General features: G+C 47.4%; 1 protein-coding gene across 2 annotated transcripts in view; it reads right to left on the minus strand.

Moving 5' to 3' along the window:
• The window catches only part of TP53I3 (tumor protein p53 inducible protein 3), a 121982-nt gene that overhangs the window by 37363 nt on the left and 61101 nt on the right, over window positions 1-23518 (minus strand). For both annotated transcript variants that reach the window (XM_086926269.1, XM_086926270.1), the window contains 2 exons: window positions 5817-5959; window positions 4009-4276 (listed from right to left, as the gene is read on the minus strand). In XM_086926269.1, the coding sequence (XP_086782395.1) occupies window positions 4009-4276; window positions 5817-5959 (411 nt within the window). The remainder of the gene's footprint in view (window positions 1-4008; window positions 4277-5816; window positions 5960-23518) is intronic.

Raw genomic sequence — 23518 nt, forward strand, 5'->3', positions numbered from 1 at the left:
TGCAGCTGCAAAGTGGACTACTTTACTGAGTCAACCATCTTGATGACCAGACTAGTGGAGAGGGGCTACCCAAGGAGCCTGGTGAAAAAGGCTTGTAAAAGAGCATGGTTTTGTCACAGAGAGGTATTGTTAGAACCCAAAATACGAAAGGAGACTGAGGATGAGAGGTTGATATGTGTCACTACGTTTAACACCAGGAGCACAGAGATCAAAAGGATTGTCAATAACCATTGGCACATGGTGGCAGAAGAGACAGGTCTGCCGGACCCCCCTATGCATGCCTTCCGTAAGGGAAGGAGCGTGAGAGACTATGTTGTGCATTCTTTGTTACATAAAAAAACTGTGGAGAATCAGACTACATTATGGAATCTACCTACTGTAGTAGGCCATTTTAAGTGTGGATCCTGTAAGGCCTGTGCTATGGCCATGGAAATCAAGGAATGCACTTATAATGACTATACCTACACCCTAAAAAATCACACCAATTGTAACACCATGGGGGTAATATATGCCATCTTTTGCCCCTGTGGCTTTATGTACATAGGGCAGACTATTCAGAAGGTGAAGACCCGCATCCTGCAACACTGCAGTAGGGTTCGGTGCAAAGTGCAGGGAGCCCCCCCTTGTCGACCATTTTGTCAAATTTAATCACACCCCCGAAAGCTTAAGATGGTGTGTAATTGAAAAAGTCAACCCCAACCCTAGGGGAGGCAACTTGGCACAGTCCATCAACATCCGTGAATGCAGATGGATGCATTTCTTCGATACTGTTAATAGGGGTCTGAATGAGCAAGAGGAGGTAATGAGGCAAATGGCATTATTACCAATTGGCTGACCTTTGTTTACATTGTGGTTTCCTCTGAAGGGGTTTCTGAGCTATGCTGTATTAGTCTAGTCCCTCACCTATTGTGTATGCAATCTATTGGCACTAGGTCTTTTCAGACAGTAATAGCCGCTTTTGCCCCATTTATTTGCTACCGACACATATTGTGGCTTGTGATTGTTTGTATTGTTGTACTATGTAAATTACTGTATTTCCGTTATTAAAATTGTCATTCACTCTTTTTTGTAATTTATGACATGTCTATGAAATCGTTGCTAAAATGTATTAGCGTTAACCCATGATACATGATAAATCAGAATATGTTCCTTTGCACCTTTGGGTTCTTATTTTGAATCAATAGGGAATTTGGTGCGATACTTGGCTCGGCACCATTCCCCTTGCACCAACATCGTTTTTAAAACGCACCTAGTCCTTCCTTTTTTTATTTCAACTTGAAGTCCCAATGAACCTAGTCCCTTGTTTACCTCCATTACCTTGGAGTCCTTCGTCGAGCTTCATGAGCTTTTAGATATTATCAACTGTGATTGGCGGTGTCCGATCACGTGGTTTATCCTGGATGTGCGAGACGGAAGCCGTCGGACGGAGCCCTTAGTTGTCTAACTCCAAACTTAAAATTTGCGGCCGTCTATTACGATTCATGGGGACGTACGAAGGAATATAAGGTAATTTCTGTAACCTTTATCCTGACATTAGTTGGTCAGTGATTAAAGGCGGATGCTCGTTTTATACATTCGATCACTTTTGGCATCCACCGCCGCCTTGCTTATTACTATGCTTCAGTGGTAATTTCGGTAACCTTTATCCTGACACTAGTTGGTCAGTGATTGTAGGCGGATGCTCGTTTTATACAATTGATCACTTTTGGCATCCACCGCCGCCTTGTATATAACTATGCTCCATTAATGGCGGTAATTTCAAACTTTGGACCCTTACCTGGTCGTTTGTTTTAAACACAGGTCCACGTGAACCATAACTACGTCCTCCTCGCCTACAGCAACCGGTACATTGCTCACTGCTTTACCGGACTAGGGTGAGTTTTTTGAATTTATGAGAATTGCTTGCTGGTCACCACGTAGTACCATGGGACTGATTGAATCCTCTCTCCCTCCTGTAGCATTATTGATAACGTGAACCATAACTACGTCCTCCTCGCCTACAGCAACCGGTACATTGCTCAGTGCTTTACCGGACTAGGGTGAGTTTTTTGTATTTATGAGAATTGCTTGCTGGTCACCACGTAGTACCATGGGACTGATTGAATCCTCTCTCCCTCCTGTAGCATTATTGATATTGACTACTCGTTGTATACCAACCGTTCATCAACTGAACTCGGAGTCAGAGGTGAGTCTTAACCGGGCTGCACACCTCTTGGTTGGTAATTTGGTTGTGGGATGACTGTGCCTTGGAGATGGGCTAACAGTCTCCCCGTTTGTTCTTACCCCTCATAGGTGTACTGCCCAACTGATCTGGCCTTGCTACACCTTCCAAGTCTTTCGTGGTAATGTACCCAACATTCCGTTTTTAATTCTTTAATACTGGAATCCCTTCCAATTAAATTGTAAAATATATTTATACTTACCCTTTCAGGTGCTTTCCTGTCCCCCGTCCCCCCACTGTCCTGAAGAAGACCCGCAGCAGAGGTCGTGAACTTCCCTTTTTGCGCCAGGGTCGAAACGTCGACGATCCCCCATTTTATTTTTCCAAGCCTACACCAGCCCCTTCCCTGTCCCCCTGTATAATAGTGTATATATACTGTGTATGGGTAGGCTTTATATGTGCGATGTAAAAATATTTCCTTTGTTGCACTGAATGATTATAAACCTTTGCTTACAACCTTTTTCTTCTCATCACTTGAGCACCAACTTTCCTTTTTTCCTCTTGTTGAAACAATTTTTATGAATATGTAAATAAACTACAGTATAATTTGTCTTGATACTGTTGTGTTGGGTTCATTGCTTTTCCAGCTGAATTAGCTAAGAATACATCTCCGGTTGTTTGTTTGTGCAGATTAAGTCTGACTTTTTGTTGACTATGAATAAGTAATACTCATATCATTTGTATTGTCTTTTATAAAATTGTGTCTAGGACCATTTTCTTTATATATGTTTATTCAAAATGAGCATAAACAAGGCTTCTCCAACGGAGTAGCTCGTGAGCCACTGGTAGCCTTCCTGCTACCTGCAAGTAGCTCTCATGTATGGAGCCCAGCTTACTAAATCAGAAGCTTTGGCTTGGTACAATCAATATACATATAACAACATCAAGAGGGTTTATTCAAGACGAAAATGTGTTTATTTTGAGAACTCATATGCTGATATTTGAAGAAAAATTGATGAATTTCCAAAATATATTTAAAGCTGATATTTGCGGGATTACTTTAGTGGCATTGGGAGACTTTTTTCAAATGTTATTACCTTGGTACCAGAGGCATTACAGCTTTGGCCTATATGTATTACTCATGTAGAGGCGTCCCATATTGACAAAGCCTTTTGAACATTAGTGCTGGAAACCATGCCTGATGCACTGAGTTTGATTGTTGGTAGTAACCTTGCAATTGATGGCCACTAATGTAATCTTATCTGACGTGGTCACTATTACAACACTAATAACATTAGTAGTTCTCGATGAGTTTCACTGAACATAAGTAGCTCTCATTACAGAAAAGAATGGAGACCCCTGGCCTATACCAAGGGGCACCAAAGCACTTTCCATAAGGGATCTTTGACTGTTATAAATATAAAATGAGGGAGGTACATGTTTACACTGAGTTATTCAATCACTGATAATTCAACTTAGGTGGATTGTGGTTTGAAACCAGAAGGGAGACTCCGTGTTGCTTAGGGTGAAGGAGGACTGGGGACTCAATGGAGAAATATATATGAAACCCTCCTACTGAATACTTTAAGACCTAAATATATCTGGAAACCAATGACTCAGTAGCTTGTAGATCAATAGCAGACCTCTGTGGACACTGGATATGTTTAACTACAACAGTTTGACAACTGGGTGAATATGCCAATTTAACTCTCTCGGAAGTATGGTACACATAACATGGGTATGTGTTGTGCTGATAGATAGATAGATAGATAGATAGATAGATAGATAGACAGACATACATACAAACAGTAAACAGGTGCAATTTCCTGGATGGTCTTGTATCTTACCTACAAAGTGCAGCAGTTGGTAGGCAGTAAGCCATCCTTCAGGGATGGAAGCAGCCTGAGCATAAGTGAGGCCTGCTGGGATAGGCATCACATACCCCTCTTGCACTGCAGCATACTCTGCATTGCCACCTCCGGCCATCAGTGCCATGACCCTATCTCCGCTCTTCCATCGCCCCTCACAGCCAGGCCCAGATCCAGCCACAGTGCCAGCAGCTTCGAGCCCCAAGAGTTCACTGGCTCCTACTGGTGGCGGATACTTCCCCTGCCTCTGTAAAGAATGCACATGTTTGGCACACATTTAGTTTTTGTAACTTAACCTTTCATATACAGTCACTCAAACAAAACATAATACACATTAATCCACTTACAACTGCTGGCTCCCCCCACCAAGTGCCTTGAAACTCTTACGGGCGAGTAGTCGCGCTTTTTAAGACTCTGATTGATTGGTTGCTTGATTGGCATGTTTCTACAGGCACATGTCCATTCCCCTTACAAATGTTTGTGCTGTCATGTAATAAAACCTCACTTTCAAAATCGCTTCATCCTTTCAATGCATCCACTAAAATCTTTGTAAAAGTGATTCGCCATTTGCCCTCACTGTACTTTGTATATATCTGGCTAAGCTTGAAACTGCACTTGTTTTGCACAAAGCAGAACGTTTCAATGAAACTATATATTTGTTATTTAATTTTGCCGCACATTCTTTCATAAGGCGTGTGCTCAGACCACAAAACCACATTTGAGGATTAAAGTAAAACCAACCGAACTGGAATGTTGGGTACCTGTGAGGCGACGTGGGCAGTTGAGAATGAGCTGGGCAGCAGGCAGGCTGCTCCTGGTGGGGCTGCTTCACAAGAACTTATCAACTTGCTGTACTAGAACTACTCTACATGTAACTTCATAAATCTACTTAATCTACATCCTACCTGCGTGGACTTCGTTACTAGAAAGTGGCCATAAGGAAGTACTTGATCCCATAAATGTGGGCAAATTACAAGGTAATGCCATCATTTCAGTTGGAGAATGGGTTAGTTGGGATGTGAAAAAAACCTTAAGATATAGGGTAGACATGCCAAACATGCTCTTGACTGTTGCAGTAATGGATTCATGGCATTAAAATGTTATCGTATTATGCTGAGTCACTATGTTGAGCTGTTGTAATCTTGTTTTATCAAATATGGAAAACTATATATAAGTATTTAAATAAAGATATAAAATGGCGTCACAAACCGAGCATGAGGCTGTCTCCTGCTACATCTTTGACAGGCCTCACAGCTATATCACTCGGTGGGGAAGGGTGGTGTGGGGCTGTAGAATAACGTTCTCATGACTATGGTGGTAAATTCTATACATTTTCTACTGGGGCGCAATAGTGTTGTATTGTATCGTGCATTAGCAAGAACAATTTGGAATGCAAGATGCATATTTATTCACAAGACTTCGAGTTCTTGCTCTAGCAGAAGGCATTTTATAAGAAAATCAATAGAGAGAGGTTGTTTCAGAGTGAAGACAGCTTAATGTATAACTTCTGATTCTCTCAGCCACGCCAATTCTAATAAGGTATTATTCCCTTTATTTGTAGGGAAACACAGTCCAAAACAAATATCTGATATTTGAACAGTACTCTTAAATTAAGGGAACTGTTTGCTTTCTAAAGCTAATATCACTTTTATCGGCCCAAAAAGAAAACAACTGGATTTTAGTAGGAGGTGAGGGAGCAGAGTAATTTACCAGTAAAAACACACAGTAGCATTACTAATTAACAGCCATATACAGAGCACAGTGTAGCTTTAGAATAATAACTCTACCTGGAGTAGGTCTGCTCTGTTGAGGGCACTGGCATGCACCTTGATCAGGATTTCACCTTCTTTAAGTTTGGGTTTGGGGACTTCTTTGACGTACAGATTTTCTGGGCCACCTGGAGTGTCAAAGAAAGCTGCCAACATTGTCTCTGCAGAAACACAAGGATACATTTCATCTCAAATGGTGGGCCTGTGTACCAAGTTTAAAACACACAAGGCGAGTATCTCAGTTGTTACTGACTGTAGATTAAAGTGTTGAGAGGAAGACAGAATTCTCAGCAATCAGATTTGGTAAACTATTTATTTATTAGTGATATCTGACACATTTGTTTTTGGTACATATCCTTAAAATATTTGTCCATGTGACGACAGATTGTATCGATCTCAGCAATTTCTAGCTGTTCATTCACCTGCATCAGCTGTGGCTTGCCCCATCTTCAGGTGCTAAAGCTATGCTTGACCTCCCATCAGATCCCACCGCTTCTCAGTTTACGACTGGTAATGCTGGCTTTGAAATGTTATTTTTAATAACTAATACAGCATGAATGTCTTACTGTACAGGTGTATACTTATGAATGGCCAATAAGATTCCCATGGCAGTACTTACCTTCTGGGAGGGAAGGTTCAATTCCCACCGTAAGACAAATCAGCCTAAACCTGTCTACAATGACACAGTTACCACTGGTACTGAAGGAATCCAGCAGGCATCACTCTGGAGGCTTCAGGTGCGTTGCAGGTTAGTGAAGAATCAGGCCAGTGTCTCCCCACTGGTCGACTCTGGCCTTGGTAAAGGCGTGGAGGGTCCCTTGGTCAGCCCATGTAGCTGGACTATGCGGCGGCCCCAGGTGCCACTCAAGGAGGGCTGAAAACTATCGGCCACCACAGATAACTCTGTGCGCAGGTTAGAAATGACCTGAAGTCAGATAAGGACTTGCGTTATCAAGAAGAAGACATAGCAGGAGGCCTTGCGTGGCTCCTTACAGGTGGCGACATGCCAATAAAATAATCAGGGGAAACACTTCATCGGTGGAAAGGAGCTCTCTGAGGATGACATTTAGCCTATAAGACAAAGAAACCAACTTTCCAAGGGGACTGGCGGCCACGGCTCCCATGCTACCCTAGGGGTGAGCAGAGCAGTTACAGCGCTGCAGCCAGGGTCTCCCTCTCTCTCTCTCTCTCTCTCTGTGTGTGTTCATGTACAATGAGGGACAGCAGGCTGTGTACTGCAGAGATATTCCCTTCCATTTCCCACTGTGAGTGTGGAAGCCAGAAGGGTGCCCGCACCGCACTGTAACGGAATGGGGTGGTGGCCACTGCACACCTTTCATTTGGGAAACCCCAAGTCTGCCTGTATTCTCATCCAGCACATGCTTCTTTGCATACTTTTGAGTTTGCTAGAAAGGAGGGAAATAAACCTGTGCTACCGATCACACAAATTTAAACACGTAAGTGTGTTCCAGGTATTATTTATGGGGCAGCCATTTAGGGCATTAGAGATAGCCCAAAACTACAGCAGAAAGAAAATCGCTTCTGTAGGCGACTGCTAGGACTCCCGCTATCAAGCACGCACTCCTACACACATGATGAGCAGGGACATGTTGAGGATCGCATCAAACTTGCTATGGGGAATTAAGCAGGCTCATGTCAATCATGAGGCCATTGATGGCTGTCTAGCATCTGATCGGGCCTTGCAATTCCATGGCTGACATATACTAAGGATATAACAGAAGTCCTGAGTAGACCCGACCTGTCTATTTTCCTCTCGGTCAATACGGTTTAGCTTCTATCTTAACCTGTCCTTGTGACGAGGTCTGTACCCAGACTCTGACGCACTTTTTCTTTTTCAGGAAATATTATATGCTTTTTATAAGCAAATTTCTATTGCCAGTTCTTAAATCGCACAGTTTGTATCAGTACAATCCTCCCCTTTGTTTTTTGCGCATGCTGCCTAGCCCCCTGGTGTGTTATTCTGTTGGGTGTGTCTTAAAAATGCAATACACTTGCGTAGTTTATAACATTTTTGAGATCTGTTATTGTTATAGGCTCTCTTTTAATCTTTTAATGTTTATGTGTCTACTGCCTTTTTTCTATGCATTTTTGCTTGTTTTTAAAATAATCTAATAAAACTAATTTATGGATTAGTTGATGAACTATAGAGTGCGTCCATCTTCTTATTTTTAAAAGTTAATATTAGTACTCATTTATTGGTAATTCCAATGCCGCACTACGTCACCAACATTTCATGGCACATGATTTTCGAGAAACGAGTACAGAAGGGTTGTCAGGCATTGAGGTGTTGTTCCTCTGGCATCCATTTTAGAGACTTGCTGCAGGCAATTGTAGCTCTTTGCCAAGATGCCAATGTTTCCACTGCACACAACCCACAGTACACAAAATACTATACAATACACCGAAAGGAACTTTGTGGCATTCCTCTTCTGCCACTGCCTTTTACTCGTTATTTCACAGATGGTTACATTTTCCAGCAGTTGCAGTTTAAAGCAGTGATGTGTTTTTTTGTTTGTAGAATTTTTATTTTAGTATATTTATTAAAGGCGATAGTATATTTATTAAAGTTTGAAGCATAGCTTACAATTCCTCACACAGCGAAGCACAGAACAAAACAAGTGATGGCAATGCCAATAGGCAAGGCTTTAAAGTGCTAACCCGTTCAAACAAAGCAAGTGTACATTTGTGAATACTTGTGCTGCTTGAGTTCACACGTTTTAGCCAAACCTATAGAACGCACTCTACGCTGGCATAAACAAATCCCTACTCCACAAACTCCAGACAATACAGAACACCGAAAGACTCGTCCTGGGCATACTCAGGCACGAACACATCAGCCAACATTTTCGAAGGCTCCACTGGCTCCCCGTGGAGAAAAGTCTCCTTTAAAATCCTCATCCACGCCTACAAATGCCTACACAACACCGGACCCAAAGACCTCAACAACAGAATAAACTTCCACGTACCCCAAAGAAACCTCCAATCCTCCAACCTCGCATTTGCCGAAACCCCGCGCATCCACAGAGACAGGGCAGGCGGAAGATCCTTCTCTCACATTGCGGCCAAGACCTGGAACGAGCTCCCGGCGGACATCAGACACCCTCCCTAAGCACCATCAGGAAGACCCTCAAGACCTAGCTCTTCGGCTAAAACAGATCTGCTGAACCCTCCCCCTCCCTGCGCCTTGAAACCCTCATGGGTGAGTAGTGAACTTACAATCCCCCTGATTGATTGATTGATAGATGTTGCCACTGCTTGTTACAAAAGTCAAGCCTCTGGTGATAAATGTCTGCATTGCTTGAGTAACCCACTGTTTTTGGGTGTTGAGCAGTGCTTGTGAAATATGAAGTCCCGGTGCTTAAATGTTTGTCAGAGGCCACACCCATGTTCCCAGGCTCCACCTACTTATTCCACTGGCTCCACCCACATGCTCAACTTGCAAGGCTGAAAGTCAGATGTATTACCTGATCTAATTTCAGCAAGTGAGCCTGCTGACTCTGAAGCAAACAAGTGAATAACATCTGAGCCTATACAATTATCTAAAAAATGCAAAAAGTACAATTGATGGACAGAATGCAGAACATTTAGCTATGTCTGAACTGGGGTGGCAAAGTGAGCTAAAGAATGATGATCGATTCAACCCAGATCAATGACTGGGGGTGAGTGTTTGAAAAGTTTCAGCAATCCGTCCATCATCTCCTTGTGTTTGCTTTGTTCGCCCTAAGTTGGAAGGGTATGCCCAGACGTGGGTCCCTTGCTCACTTTGCCACTGGATTCAAGCTAGCCTGGCTGATGAGGGCTGTTAGCCTGAAACCGGTCCCAGGATGCTTGATTCGGGTCCAGAGAAGACATGGCTTGGTAGTTCAGTCTGGACAGTCCCCATGAGGCGTAGGGTCAAGAAGGATTTGCATATAGCTATGCTGAACTGGGGTGGCAAAATGAGCTAAAGAATGACATCTCCTTGTGTTTTTTTATGCAATTATCTAGACAATAGTGTGATATTATATGACTGGTTTAAATATAAGAACCATAAAAGGTGATTACTTGTTTTTATAGTGCTTGCTAACTGTGGAATTTGTCTCTTTAAAGCACTCTAAATACTAGGTGTTACTATTCAGTGGATCTACTTCAAAAGGTTGAGCTATCTTCTCAAGGACGCAGTGTTGGTCAAAGTTCAAGGGTGTAACTTATGCTTGACTTGTTATACACAGAATCACACCTTGACATACTTTCTGTGAATGTGATGCTGTAGGAAAGAGAGGAGGCGGACCTCCCACAAGGGCGCAGGGGCCACCTGGTGCCTCACAATAACTGTAAGACAAGAGGTGTGTGCACTGAGCGCAGGATATCATAGACATTGATAGTGATAGATACTTAGAGTAGTAGCTCAGTGGTTTGAACTCTGTCTGTAGGACCACCTTTGAACCTCTGCTGATTCAGTCTTTCATCTTTCCAAGAGAAATAACAGGAGCGTCATTGCATTGAATAAATACAACACCTACTATGCAAGTGCCAAGAGGCGATTAATAATACGGTGTGAGCTGTACAAACAGACCGCAGCTCATTCAAACTTGCTTATTCCTCTTTTCACGTTGTAAGTCCTCCATGTGTGACTGGTACCGGAAAGTACATATTGAGAGATTTGCCATTTGTTTGTGTACTACATGTAATATTAAGTAAATTATGCATTTCTACAATTTTTCTGGTATCTCAGTTATTTAAATGGCCTCTATTGTCTCAGCTAAAGCCACACAATTATAACAACACATTCAAATCAACAGCAAAACACCAAATATACCATACCATACATTACTATACTATACTATACAATGACAGCCCATACCATAGAATGACAGGCTATGCCATACCATACCATACTATACAATGGCAGTCATACCATACCCTACAACAGAGGTCTTCAAACTTTTTGATGACGAGACCCCCTTGTAAAACCTTTTTAGGTGTAAGGACCCCCTTCCGACAAAAGTTTCTAGAAACTGGTACTCCTCATCATCAACTTTTGACAACCATAAATACGCCTGTTAGACCTCATCACATCCATCCATCATTCATCCACCCACACTTTCACACATCCATCCATCCTTTCATCCTTACATCCATCCTTACATCCATCCTTCCATTCATACAACCATCCATCCTTCAACCATCCACCCTTTCATCCTTCCATCCATACATCCATCCTTTACCCATCCACCCTTCCATCCATCCACCCATCATTCATCCACCCACCTTTTCACACATCCATCCATCATTCATCCATGCAACCTTTTATCCTGCCATACATCCATCCACCCTTTCATCCTCCCATCCATCCTTCATCCGTCCACCCTTTAATCCTTCCATCCATCCACCCTTTCATCCATTCATCCACCCTTTCATCCTTACATCCATACATCTATCCTTCATCCATCCACCCTTTCATCCTTCCATCCATACATTCATCCTTCATCCTTCCACCCTGTCATCTTTCCATCCTTCCATCCATACATCTATCCTTTACCCATCCACCCTTCCATCCATTCACCCATCATTAATCCACCCACCTTTTCACACATCCATCCATCATTCATCCATGCAACCTTTTATCCATCCATACATCCATCCACCCTTTCATCCTCCCATCCATACATCTATCCTTCATCCATCCACCCTTTCATCCATCCATCCATCCACCCACCCACCCTTTCATCCATCCATCCACCCATCATTCATCCCCCCACCTTTTCACACATCCATCCATGCATCCATCCTTCATCCACCCTTTCATCCTTCCTTCCATCCATCCATCCTTTAGCCGTCCACCCTTTCATCCATTCACCCATCATTAATCCACCCACCTTTTCACACATCCATCCATCATTCATCCATGCAACCTTTTATCCATCCATACATCCATCCACCCTTTCATCCTCCCATCCATACATCTATCCTTCATCCATCCACCCTTTCATCCATCCATCCATCCACCCACCCTTTCATCCATCCATCCACCTATCATTCATCCCCCCACCTTTTCACACATCCATCCATGCATCATTCATCCATGCAACCTTTTATCCATCCATACATCCATCCTTCATCCACCCATTCATCCTTCCATCCATCCATCCATCCTTTAGCCGTCCACCCTTTCATCCATCCAACCATCATTCATCCCCCCACCTTTTCACACATCCATCCATGCATCATTCATCCATACAACTTTTTATCCATCCATACATCCACCAACCCTTCCATCCATCCTTCATCCGTCCACCCTTTCATCCTTCCATCCATCCACCCTTTCATTCATTCATCCACCCTTCATCCATCCACCCTTTCATCCTTACATTTATCCTTCATCCATCTATCCTTCACCTATTCACCCTTTTATCCATACATCCATCCACCCTTTTATTCATCCATTCACCCATCATTCATCCACCCATCTTTTTACACATCCATCCATTCATCATTCATCCATGCAACCTTTTATCCATCCATACATCCTTCATCCATCTACCCTTCCATCCTTCCATCCTTTCATCCTTCCATCCATCCATCCTTTCATCCATCCATCCATCCTTTCATCCATCCATCCACCCTTTCATCCATCCATCCACCCTTTCATCCATCCATCCATCCTTTCATCCATCCACTCATCATTCATCCACCCACCTTTTCACATATCCATCCTTCATCCTTACATCCATCCATCCACCCATCATACATCCACCCACCTTTTCTGTGACTCTCTCATGGGGGGTAGGAGGGGGGGGTCAGTATCTCTGTGTCGTCTTCCTTCTTTCCCGCTCATGGGAGGGCATCTCTGAGGTGCGCAACATCCATTATACTCAAAGGGCTACACTACAGCCTGCTCCCCCAGACCCCACTCCCCACCCACTTTCCCCCCTCCCCCAGCTCGTGTGTGTGAGCCCGGCTGAAACCGTTTCAGGGACACACACACAGCCACACCCGAGTACTTGACAGGTCTTTAAAAGACCTTTTACTTGTTAATGAGCCTTTGATGTTTTTCACACCTCGGTGTGAATTAGGCCTCCACCATGAAGATCAGCCCAACGCCAGGAATTGCATGAGCCTGACAGAATCTGCGACCCCCTTTCAAGAACGCCACGACCCCCGTGGGGGTCGCGCCCCACAGATTGAAGACCTCTGCCCTACAATGACAGGCCATACCATACCATACTATACCATACCATAACAAACCATACCATGCCATGCCATACAACAGTCCATACCATAAGGCAAGCCACACCATGCCATAACATACTATGCTATACAATGATAGACCATACAATACTGTACAATGAATGACAAGCCATATCATACCATACAAAAAATAAAACACTAACAAAGCCAATTGATCTCGCATAGGCGAGACCTGCTGCTTTGCCAATGCTTGGTTTTTCACTAGTGCTCATGAGTCTCAGTCATCAGAACAGTGGGGCGAGCATGTGACCCAACAGGCTGCCAGCGTGAGAGCCCCTCACATTCAGACATACTTGCAGGGTGGCGCGGCCTGGTGTACCAGGACCACGGACGAGCTAATCTACACCAAAGACTGTGATTCAGTGATTGGCTGATGCCAGTGTTGCGTGCTCGTTATCACTTTAAATCACGACCTTTAACTTTAAATCATTGCCCTTAAGATGTACTCTGGAAAAGATGTAAAATACACAGTTGAGAAGGCCATTAACTGCAGCAACGCTCGTTGACTGCTACAGTTACAGTACCATAATTAGCTTGATTAGTCTTGGATAAAAAGTGCTGCTTGATTTCTGCTTCAATTATAACTTCGTGCTTTCATGTATAATTAGTCCTAAATAGCAGAATCCGGTTTTAGGGGAATGCCAACGCGATCTTCATTTTGTAGCTGATTCTTATGTAAAATTGCCATATATGACTTCAGGCGTTTCTTACTAGACACTGCACAAATGGTCCGAACATCAAATTAAACAAATGTGCTATTAAGAAAGATGCATTAGAATTTTATGTTATGTTATGCTTCCAGAATGTGTTTAGCGCTTTCCCATCACATTGGTGGGTCCTAACAGCCTGATTCGTGAAGCAAAATTGCGTTCGCAATAGCTGCGAAAATGCTAATGCGGGCGCCATTTCCCAAATCGGTATTCACCACGAAAATAGCGAAATCGCAAACACAGAATAGCGAAATCGCAAAAATAATCGCAGAATCCCTGCAGTAGACCATTAGCGAATCGGAATTAGCGAGAAATCACGGAATCTGCGAAAATAATAGCGATTTCACAATACAATCGCAATCGGTATTCATGAAAAATCGCAATTAGCGAAAAAAAACAAAATCACTGTTTGCGAGGCGCAATTTAAGGACAACCCAAAGTAGGTGGTAACCATCAAAGCCATTTAAAAAAAAAAAATCGAAAAAACCGTTGGCCAATCAGTAACTGGTGCAGGCCTGACCAAACACACTTAAGGAGAAGCAGCATCAGCATAAGGAGTGTCAGAATGCCAGGACTGTACATGGTGGTCAGGCGGCGAAGGCTACAGCGAGCAGCATGGAGGAGACGCAGAATCCAGGACAGGATATTCCGCCAGCGGGTCACCCTGCTGGGCCAAACCAGAGAGCAAATATACGCAAAGTACCGCCTGAATGGGGCAATGATCATCAAGCTAATTCATGACCTTGACCCCCTGATGCAGCACCCAACAAGGCGGACCAAAGCCGTGCCAACACATGTCCAGGTATTGTGTAGCCTGCCCCTCCTGGCCTCCGGGAGCTTCCAGGGGATAGTTGCGGCTGCTGGGGGGATATCCCAGCCCACCATGTCCCGCTGCCTAGGGAGTTTCCTTGACGCAATGCTGACCCAGCTACACCACCACATCAAATTTCCCACCAGCTAACAGGATTTGGATGAGACCAAGCATCAATTCTACAATGTTGCGCAATTTCCCACATGTGATAGGATGCATTGACTGTACCCACATCCACATCTGCCCACCAGCTGCAACGGAGTACATGTACCGCAATCGCAAGTCCTACCACTCCCTCAACATCCAGATGGTCTGCAATGCTAAGACATACATCACGGACATAGTGGCACAGTACCCGGGGAGTACACATGACACATTCATATTCTGGCACTGCGGCCTCCACACACGACTGGCCAGGGGAGACTTTGGGGAAGGACAACTACTTGGTAAGTACACTTTGCCCACAATGTCACACTGCGATGAAGTAGCTGCGCTGCACAGGCACTCACCCTCTGCTCCTCTCATTCAGGTGACAGTGGCTACGCCCTCCGTGAATACCTCCTCACCCCATACCTCAACCCTGCTACACCACAACAACGGCGTTACAATGTAGCACACATACGCACAAGGAATTGCATTGAGAGGACATTTGGGCTACTGAAGAGCAGATTCCGCATACTGCACAAGACTGGTGGGGCCATGTACTACAGTCCTGATGTGTGCTGCCGCATTGTGGCTGTGTGTGCAATACTACACAACATTGCTACCAAGCGCCGGATACCTGTAGACATCTCTGGCAGTGAGTCGGAAGGGGACGACCGGCCACCTGCACATGTGCGTCATGCACGCGGGGAGAACCCAGCTGAAGGCCACAGACGCCGCAACCACATCACAATGAACAGTTTCTAGTGCTCCCACTCCCCTCAGCCAACAATTCACAATTGCACGCAAATGGAAATAATGACAGGAGGCCGATGTATGATGCAAGAATAAATATTATTGTTGAATTCACAATAATAGTGTTAAGTTTCTATCCTTTCTATGCAAGCAGTATTGCCCCATACTGCTGCAAACATAAAACAGGACAGGCTTGTAACATCAGCATGTCCCAGCAAATGTACATGAAACTCAAGTGCGCCTCCGGCGCGCAGCACCCAATCGCCTCTCCGGCTCTTCCTCTGCCACGGCACGTGACCCTGCAGTGGGCCTGGTGCTGCAGCGTAACACGGCAACATGTGAGGCAGGCAGGCTGCTGACACTGGAGGTGCCCTCGCTGGTATCATCCCCCCCCCATTGTGCCTGGCCCAGTGGGATGGAGTGCCAGTACAGTGGTGACCTGCTCCAACACTCTGGCCACATCCTCACAGCATTGGATCAACTGCTGCTGCTGCGCCAGGGACCGTCGCGAGAGCTGGGAGGTGGCATTCCCTATAACATAGTTAGAGCGGGTGTAGGCTGACAGCCGCGGCAGTAGCTGTCGGTGGCGGCGGCGGGCGGTGTTGCGCTGCGATATGAGAGCAGCAGTGTTGGCCTCCATGGCTGCCGTCATGCGGTCCATCCTGTCGGCCACATTTGCCACATTGCGGCCAATGTTATCGAGCTGCATTTGGATCACCCCTTGCCGTCGTGCCTGCAGTTGGTGTATGCGTAGCATCCGGCGCTCAATGCTCAAGCCTGGCACGCGCACATCCATCCCCCTCCTGCCGCTGCAGGCCCTGCCATGCCTGCTCTGCTGGCTGGCCACAGTTGGTGTGCGCACTGTCGCCGCAGTCGCTGCACCAGATGTAGAGGGTCCAGCTGGTGGTGGAGTTGAGGTAGTCAGAGGTGCTGCGCCTGATGGTGCTAGCGCAGATGGTCTTGCCCTGGCTGCGGGGGTAGGTGCTCCGCCTGATGGTGGTGGCGCAGATGGTGTTGCCCTAGCTGCGGGGGTAGGTGGTGCACATGTTGGTGCAGGATGTGTCGCTGTTGGCACCTCCTCGGCATCCTCTGGTTGCTTGTCAATGAGCAGCCTGTCACTGTCGCTGCTGTGGTCAGCGCCACCTGTGAGGGGAAGTGGACGTTCATTAGTTGCATGTATCTGTCACACGTGCAGTTGCTACATGCATACTGGATGACTTTCCCTGACTGGCTGTGGCATTGCGTACTTTGGGACATGTCTGGCTGCATTGGGGTACTTGTACATTGTGGGCAGACTACATGTCCCACAATGCTTTTGGGCATTACCTAATGTGCATGGATGGGATGACTTAGGAAGATTATGGGAGGCTATAGGGTCATGGCCATTGATAGGGGACAGGGTCGCAGTCGCATGCCACTTACCTTGGCTTTCTTGGGTGGGGCGGGATGAGTCCAGTCTGATGACCCCAATGCACGCCTCTGGCTCTAAGGTATCCTCCAAGCGGTCCTCCATGGGGGTGTTGGGAGGGACTGTAGGTTCTCCCCCACCAGTCGCCAGGGTCTCGCCCAGCCTCTCTGCCAGCCTCTCCTTGGCACGACCTCGGAGGTCGTACCACCTCTTCTTCAGCTCCTCCAGCGACCTGTGTGCCACGCACACAGAGTTGACTTTAGCCGCTATCCCAGGCCAGATACGGCGTTTCTCCGGCTCAGGCACCCTCCTGGAGTCTTTCCCAAAAAGTTTTGGGTGGTTATCAACCAACCCATCAATGAGGTGCTCCAACTCCTGTTCGGAGAATTTGATCCTCCTCTTGCGCCCGGTGTCGCTGGGCCCTGGTACAGCCTCCTCTGCCATTGCTGCAGTAAGATTAGTTGAGGATTTGCAAGTTTGCAGGTATCCTGGTAGGAGCTCAGTAAGTTGCAGACTCGAGATCAGCCTCACTGTTCTGAATGGGGGTGGGACCTGGCTGCTTCCTGGTTGTGATGTCATCACTGTGCTCGAAATGAGACTTCCCTTTTTTCCGATCTCGCGATTTTGCGAGATCGCATTTAGCGATCTCGCAATTAGCGATATCGCAATTAGCGATATCGCAATTCCTACACGGATGTTGACGGAAATAGCGATTATTCTGTGATTTTAGTAAATCGCTAACGCTTTTTGCGGCCGCGTGCGAATCGCTTTTTTTTCCTCGGTAATTTTGATGAATGCCGATCTGCAATTTCTAAATTCGCTGTTAATCGCAATTTAAAAATCGCAGAATTCGGATTTCATGATTCTGGCTGTAAGTTTCGCCACTGACAGGCTTTTCCTGTTACAGCGACCAGAAGCGGATCCTGCTTCCGGGTTTTCTCAAGGAGGAGTCAAGGGTCATGTGTTGCAGGAGCCTTCTAAAGACCTGACTTTTCCCTGTTGCTTAACGATCGGTACTCAGTACTTGAAGCATGAGTCCATATTAGACCCGTTTTTAGCGGCAAGATACCCCATGGAGTGATAATTGAGCTCTACAATAAAACAAAACATAAACATAGACCACGTGCCTGACTCTCTGGTATCGCTCACAGCTTCCGCTTCTTGTCCGGATCAATCATGACTATCTCTCTCTTGTGCTATGAAGCCCGACGCAAGATTGAAAAAGGAGCTTTGCGGTTTGGTCACTGGTGTCGATGGAGCCACGGGGGGTCGTGAGGGAGCGCTTAGGGTAGTCACAGTAGGATGAAGTGTGGGCAGGCCCGAGCCTCAAACCTGCAGATTGTGCGACACTTTGCAGAACTGTGAGTCCCGCGCTTCAGGGCTCGGAAAGGACCTCGGACGCAGAACAAAGGGTTTACTATGTACCCTTGTAATTCCGATGAGTCAGGGCCCGCCGCCCGCCCCCTACCCCACCACTCTCCCAAAAAAACCCGGTGTTGGTTTTTTGGGCAACTAGGACTTAGGCAAAGCCAGGGCCCGGCAGGCAATGATTATGATGGCATATTGGAAATTTGGCATCACTAGTTGCAGTGTTTAGCAGCGATGCCCTAGGTAAGTTTATGTCTTACCGTTACCTGTGGTGGGCGGCCGGCAGGGTCTCGACGACGCACACACATCGCGCAATAATCAGGCCACACTGTTGTTAAGCGTAAAAGGCCATTTATTAGGACCAGGCTGCACAACATAAACCACAACAATAATCAACAACAACTAAATCTCCCCCCCCCCCCCACGCCAAAACTCCATCCTCATACTCTCCTTTCATTCCACCTTCCGTTCTTCAACCTTACCTCCAATCTCTCTTCGAATCCTGGTACTACTCTCCTGCCACCAGTCGCCCCTTTCATCATTCACTCCCCCCCCCCCCACGAGAGGTGGGTGCGCCCGCTAGTGACTCCCCCACCCCTCCCAAATACCGCCAACCCGCAGCCTGTCCTAAACTGGCACGCTTTGCCAACCCTACCCCCAAACCCCAAAAAACTGTAGGGTGGGTGGGTGGCCACAGAAAAACTATCCCACCCAGCAATGCCAGAATGCAGGAAGAGGAAGTCGCCTTCCTCCCCCTGCATTCTTATACCCACCCCCCAACCACGCACCCAACCCCAGCCCCGCGCGAAAGACCCCGGGGAAGACTAGACTGCGTCTTCGCTTCCCCCGGGGCCCTCCATCGCGCAATAATCAGGCCACACTGTTGTTAAGTGTAAAAGGCCATTTATTAGGACCAGGCTGCACAACATAAACCACAACTAAATCCCCCCCCCCCACGCCAAAAATCATCCTCATACTCTCCTTTCATTCCACCTTCCGTTCTTCAACCTTACCTCCAATCTCTCTTCGCATCCTGGCACTACTCTCCTGCTACCAGTCGCCCCTTCCATCATTCACTCCTCCCCCCCACGAGAGGTGGGTGCACCTGCTAGTGACTCCCCCACCCCTCCCAAATACTGCCAACCAGGGAACACCCTTTAGGGCGGTTACCTGCCCCCTACCCCAGGTGTCACTGTGCATCTTTCGCCTCCCCCTAATCACACATCCCTACGGCACCAGATCGCTTCATTCCACAACTTGCTCACTACGTCACGCACTTCCATCATATAATACGCATTCCCAAGCGTCGAAAGATGCACACCGTCGTCCCTAGAGAGCAACCTTTCTTCGAGTCGTAGTCCTGGATGGGAGATAACCTTAATGTCCTTTGCCTCACAGAAAACCCTCATCGCCCTGTTCAATTTCCTCCGAGCTTTTTCAACTGCCCCATGCTTATTGGCACCCCTCCAAACTCTCCGGGGGATGAATTCAGTCCAAGCAATGCAAGCCCCAGATAACCTTAGCTTCATAACTTCCAGATCACGCTGCATCAGCTGCAAGAGCGCCAAACCCGACAGCTGTATCAAGTCATTTTCCCCCAGGTGGATGATCAACAAGTCCGGGCATCCCCTCTGTGGGACCATCTTCGCGAGCCAGGGCAAAAGTGCCCCCCATTGCATCCCCCCTTTTCCCCACCAGTGCACCTCATGTTGGAGTCCATTAAGTCCCAGGTTACGGCCGTACACCTGCTGCTCCGCATATCTCGATGCCCAGTGCATGAAGGAATGCCCCACGATCCATGGGACCGCCTTGGCCCCCGGTCCACCCACACAACCTACGAAAGAAAAAGGTATTAATACACAGCCTGGTAATATTAATGCTCCCAACATCCTATCACTCCACCCCTAAATACAGCAAACTATTTCCTGACATACCGCTCTCAACAACGTGACCTCCACCTACCAATCCGGCGGATCCGATCCCAAGACCACCCCAAACGCGCTGCCGCAGTTGCCACCCCTGTTCTAAACGAGTGTGTCCCAAACCCCACTGGATTCAGCCCCAAACTGCACACTGCCTTCCGCAAGACCGCCAACAGCTGCCCCGCCGTGACCCTGGCTCCAGACTCATGGCAAAATATCTCACCGGCCGACAACCGCACCTGTTCCACAAACGACCTCCACTCAGTCACCGGGCACACCCCGTCCCAGTCACTCTCACACAGCCAAACCCATTTTCCTCTCCCTAACTGATCCGTCTTAGACTGGCTCAGCCAAATACCCAGCTGTCCCGTATCCACACGGACTTCCTCAAACCGCCGACCACCACCAGATCTCGTCCCCAACAACTCCGAAACCCTAAAGGCCCCAAAAAACATCCACACCATGCACAATCTGAACAGTCGAACCTCAAACCCATTGTAACAACATAATGGTAACACATCAACAATGCGAACCAGCAACTTAAATGTCACCGCCTCCCTCAACACCTCTCCCCCCTTTTTCTCTCTGCCCCAACCCCGCAGCATCCTACCAATGACTACATCTTTTATGGGGTTAAAGCCAAAAAACAAACTAGCATGAAAAGACAATCCCGCCTAGTTTCCTGAAATAGTTGCAGCCGACAAACCTTTTTCAATACAGTGCAAAACAAACTGCAAGACACCCTGCTCAATCACCGAGCGAACACCCCCAGCCGCCTCCAGATGTCACCCCATAAAAGAAACAAACTCATCCCATGCCAGCCTGTACGTCCTTCTTGTTGATTCCGCCACAGAGCAGTCTGGTCTTGTGCTGGTCCGCTCCAGGCACCAACCTCCGGAAACGCTGCCACTGCGAACGAGACGAAGCATCCGCAATCTCGTTATTCGCCCAGGGACATGCTTGGCTCGGAAGATCACATTCAACTTCAAGCAACGCAGCATAAACCCCCTCAACAGCCGCAACACTCTCAAATCTCTTGCCCTCTGTCGGTTGACCAACTCAACCACCGTCATGTTGTCCACATAAAACAACACTGACCTGTTCTGAAATTCCGCTCCCCACACCTCCAGTGCCACCAACAGAGGAAAAAACTCAAAGAAAGCAATTCTCCGCCCTTGCTGTAACCAGTGTGCCAGCCACTCTTCCGCGCACCATCTGCCATCCCAGAAAAGGCCAAAACCTGCCGCTCCCGCTGCATCTGAAAAGATCTGGATCTGCCACACCGTCCGCTTCACCACAAACTCCAGAGACACCCCATTGAAGTCAGAAAGAAAAGTCCACCAAGTCCGCAGGTCAGCCCACACCACCATGGAGTTCCGGACCCTGTGATGTGGCAACACTCCTCCCGACATGGCCATGCCGAGTCTCTTGCAAAATGTCCACCCTGCCCGCCCTACACGGCTTGCAAAGTTCAAGAACCCCAAGAGCTGTTGTACGGCGCGCAGCACAATCCTCTTTTCTCTAATGGCCCATAACAGACATGCCTGGATCTCAGAGACCTTTGCCCGGGGAAGGCAGGCCCTCCACAAAATGGAGTCAAGCTCAATCCCCAAGAACGTCAAGCAAGAGCTAGGCCCAGCAGTCTTCTCGGGCGCCAAAGTGACCCCAAAGCTCTGCGCCATGTCCTGGAAATGCGACAGGACCCTGCCACAATCCCCTGACTGCTCTCTCCCAAAGAAAAGGAAATCATCCAAGTAGTGTGTCACAGCCCGGTGCCCACTAATCTGAGTAAAAGCCCACTTCAAAAATGTACTGAATACTTAAAAAAGTGCACAGGATATGGCACACCCCATGGGCAACACCTTGTCCACGTAGATGGCCCCTGCAAACTGCATGCCCAACAAAGAAAAATCCGCCGGATGAATCGGCAAAAGGCGGAAGGCTGACTTGATATCACATTTAGCCATCTCCGCCCCCGCCCGTTCATTCACACCAGGCGAATAGCATCATCCACTGACGCATATAGGACTCGGGAGTCTACTTCCGCTATGAAATCGTTAACGGGCTGGCCTTCCGGCCAGGACAAGTGATGTATCATCCTAAACTCCCCTTCCTCCTTCTTGGGCACCACACCCAATGGTGAAACAATCAGGTGCTCCAAGGGCCATTCCGCAAAAAGGGCCCGCCACTCTGCCCTCTGACACTTCTTTCTGTAGTTTAGCCGCCACTACCTCCGACAATTCTTTCGCTGACTTAAGGTTGTCTGCCCATCTACGCACTCTCGGTCCTTGGTAGCCCACTCTAAAACCCTCCGTGAACCCCCACTGCAATTTCAAAACAGGGTAACACGCAAGCCAGTGGGCCATTGCCTCCACCCTAACCGGAGTAGGCGCCCTTAGCGCCAGGCTGTCCCCTACCTTTTGCACTGGAGTTTCGACACTGTTCCGAAGGCGTGTCCAGGGTGAGGCATTGAGTGGACCGCATGACGGCCGCCACACTTGGAGCACTCATGCTTGAACTTACAGGGGTATCGGGAGCAGTAACCCTTGTAACTCCAGCAGGCACCGGTCGTGGCAGTGCCTGGTTTAGCCCCTGAGGCTGTGTGTCCTGCCATGGTAACCACCCCTCCCGCCCTAGACTGGGCGGGCCGCGCTGGAAAAGACAGATAAGGTACCGGCAGACCACTCGCCGTGTGCGTCGAGGCGGACAAGTGCGTCGAGGCGGACAAGTGCGTCAACGCCATCCACTGCATCCAAAGCTCCTGGTCAATCTCCCTCCATGGCTTGTCAGGATTCACACTATCCCGCGCCCTTAATTCTTCGTCATAGCTCAGCCTTGCGAAACCTCCAAACTGTAACTGCCCCTTCCTGATAATGTCCATATACTTGAAAAGGGGGATAGCCCTATCCACATGCTTCTCGCAATAGGTGCTGGCGTATATTAAAAACGCCGACGTCCAATTTTCCATATTGACAGGGACCCGTGGCCTCCTGGTAAATTCCCACTCCTCCTCCTTGGAGCCCTCCTTGGCCTGCACCTCCCTGTGTAACAGCTTGAAAACATTGACATATTCGTGTTTCCAAATCCTACTCTTAATCTTCTCAGATAAGTGAGACCCCAAAGGCATGGCCAAGCCCATATAGGGCAGTTTCTTCTGGTGTTTATCCCCCCCCTTTTTCTTCCTTGTCCTCCTTCCCTTCTACCGGTCCTCCAAACCCGGCTTGTTCGTCTGCACCCCTGCCGTCACTACCTGCTTACCTGTCAATGCAAGCGCCCCCACCTGAGCCCCTTTCGTCCCCCTGTCCCGCACAGACCCTTCCCCCATGCCAACTGACCTGCACGCTTTCTTTCTG

This window comes from Lissotriton vulgaris, chromosome 6, assembly GCF_964263255.1.
Source record: "Lissotriton vulgaris chromosome 6, aLisVul1.2, whole genome shotgun sequence".
Lineage (NCBI taxonomy): Eukaryota > Metazoa > Chordata > Amphibia > Caudata > Salamandridae > Lissotriton > Lissotriton vulgaris.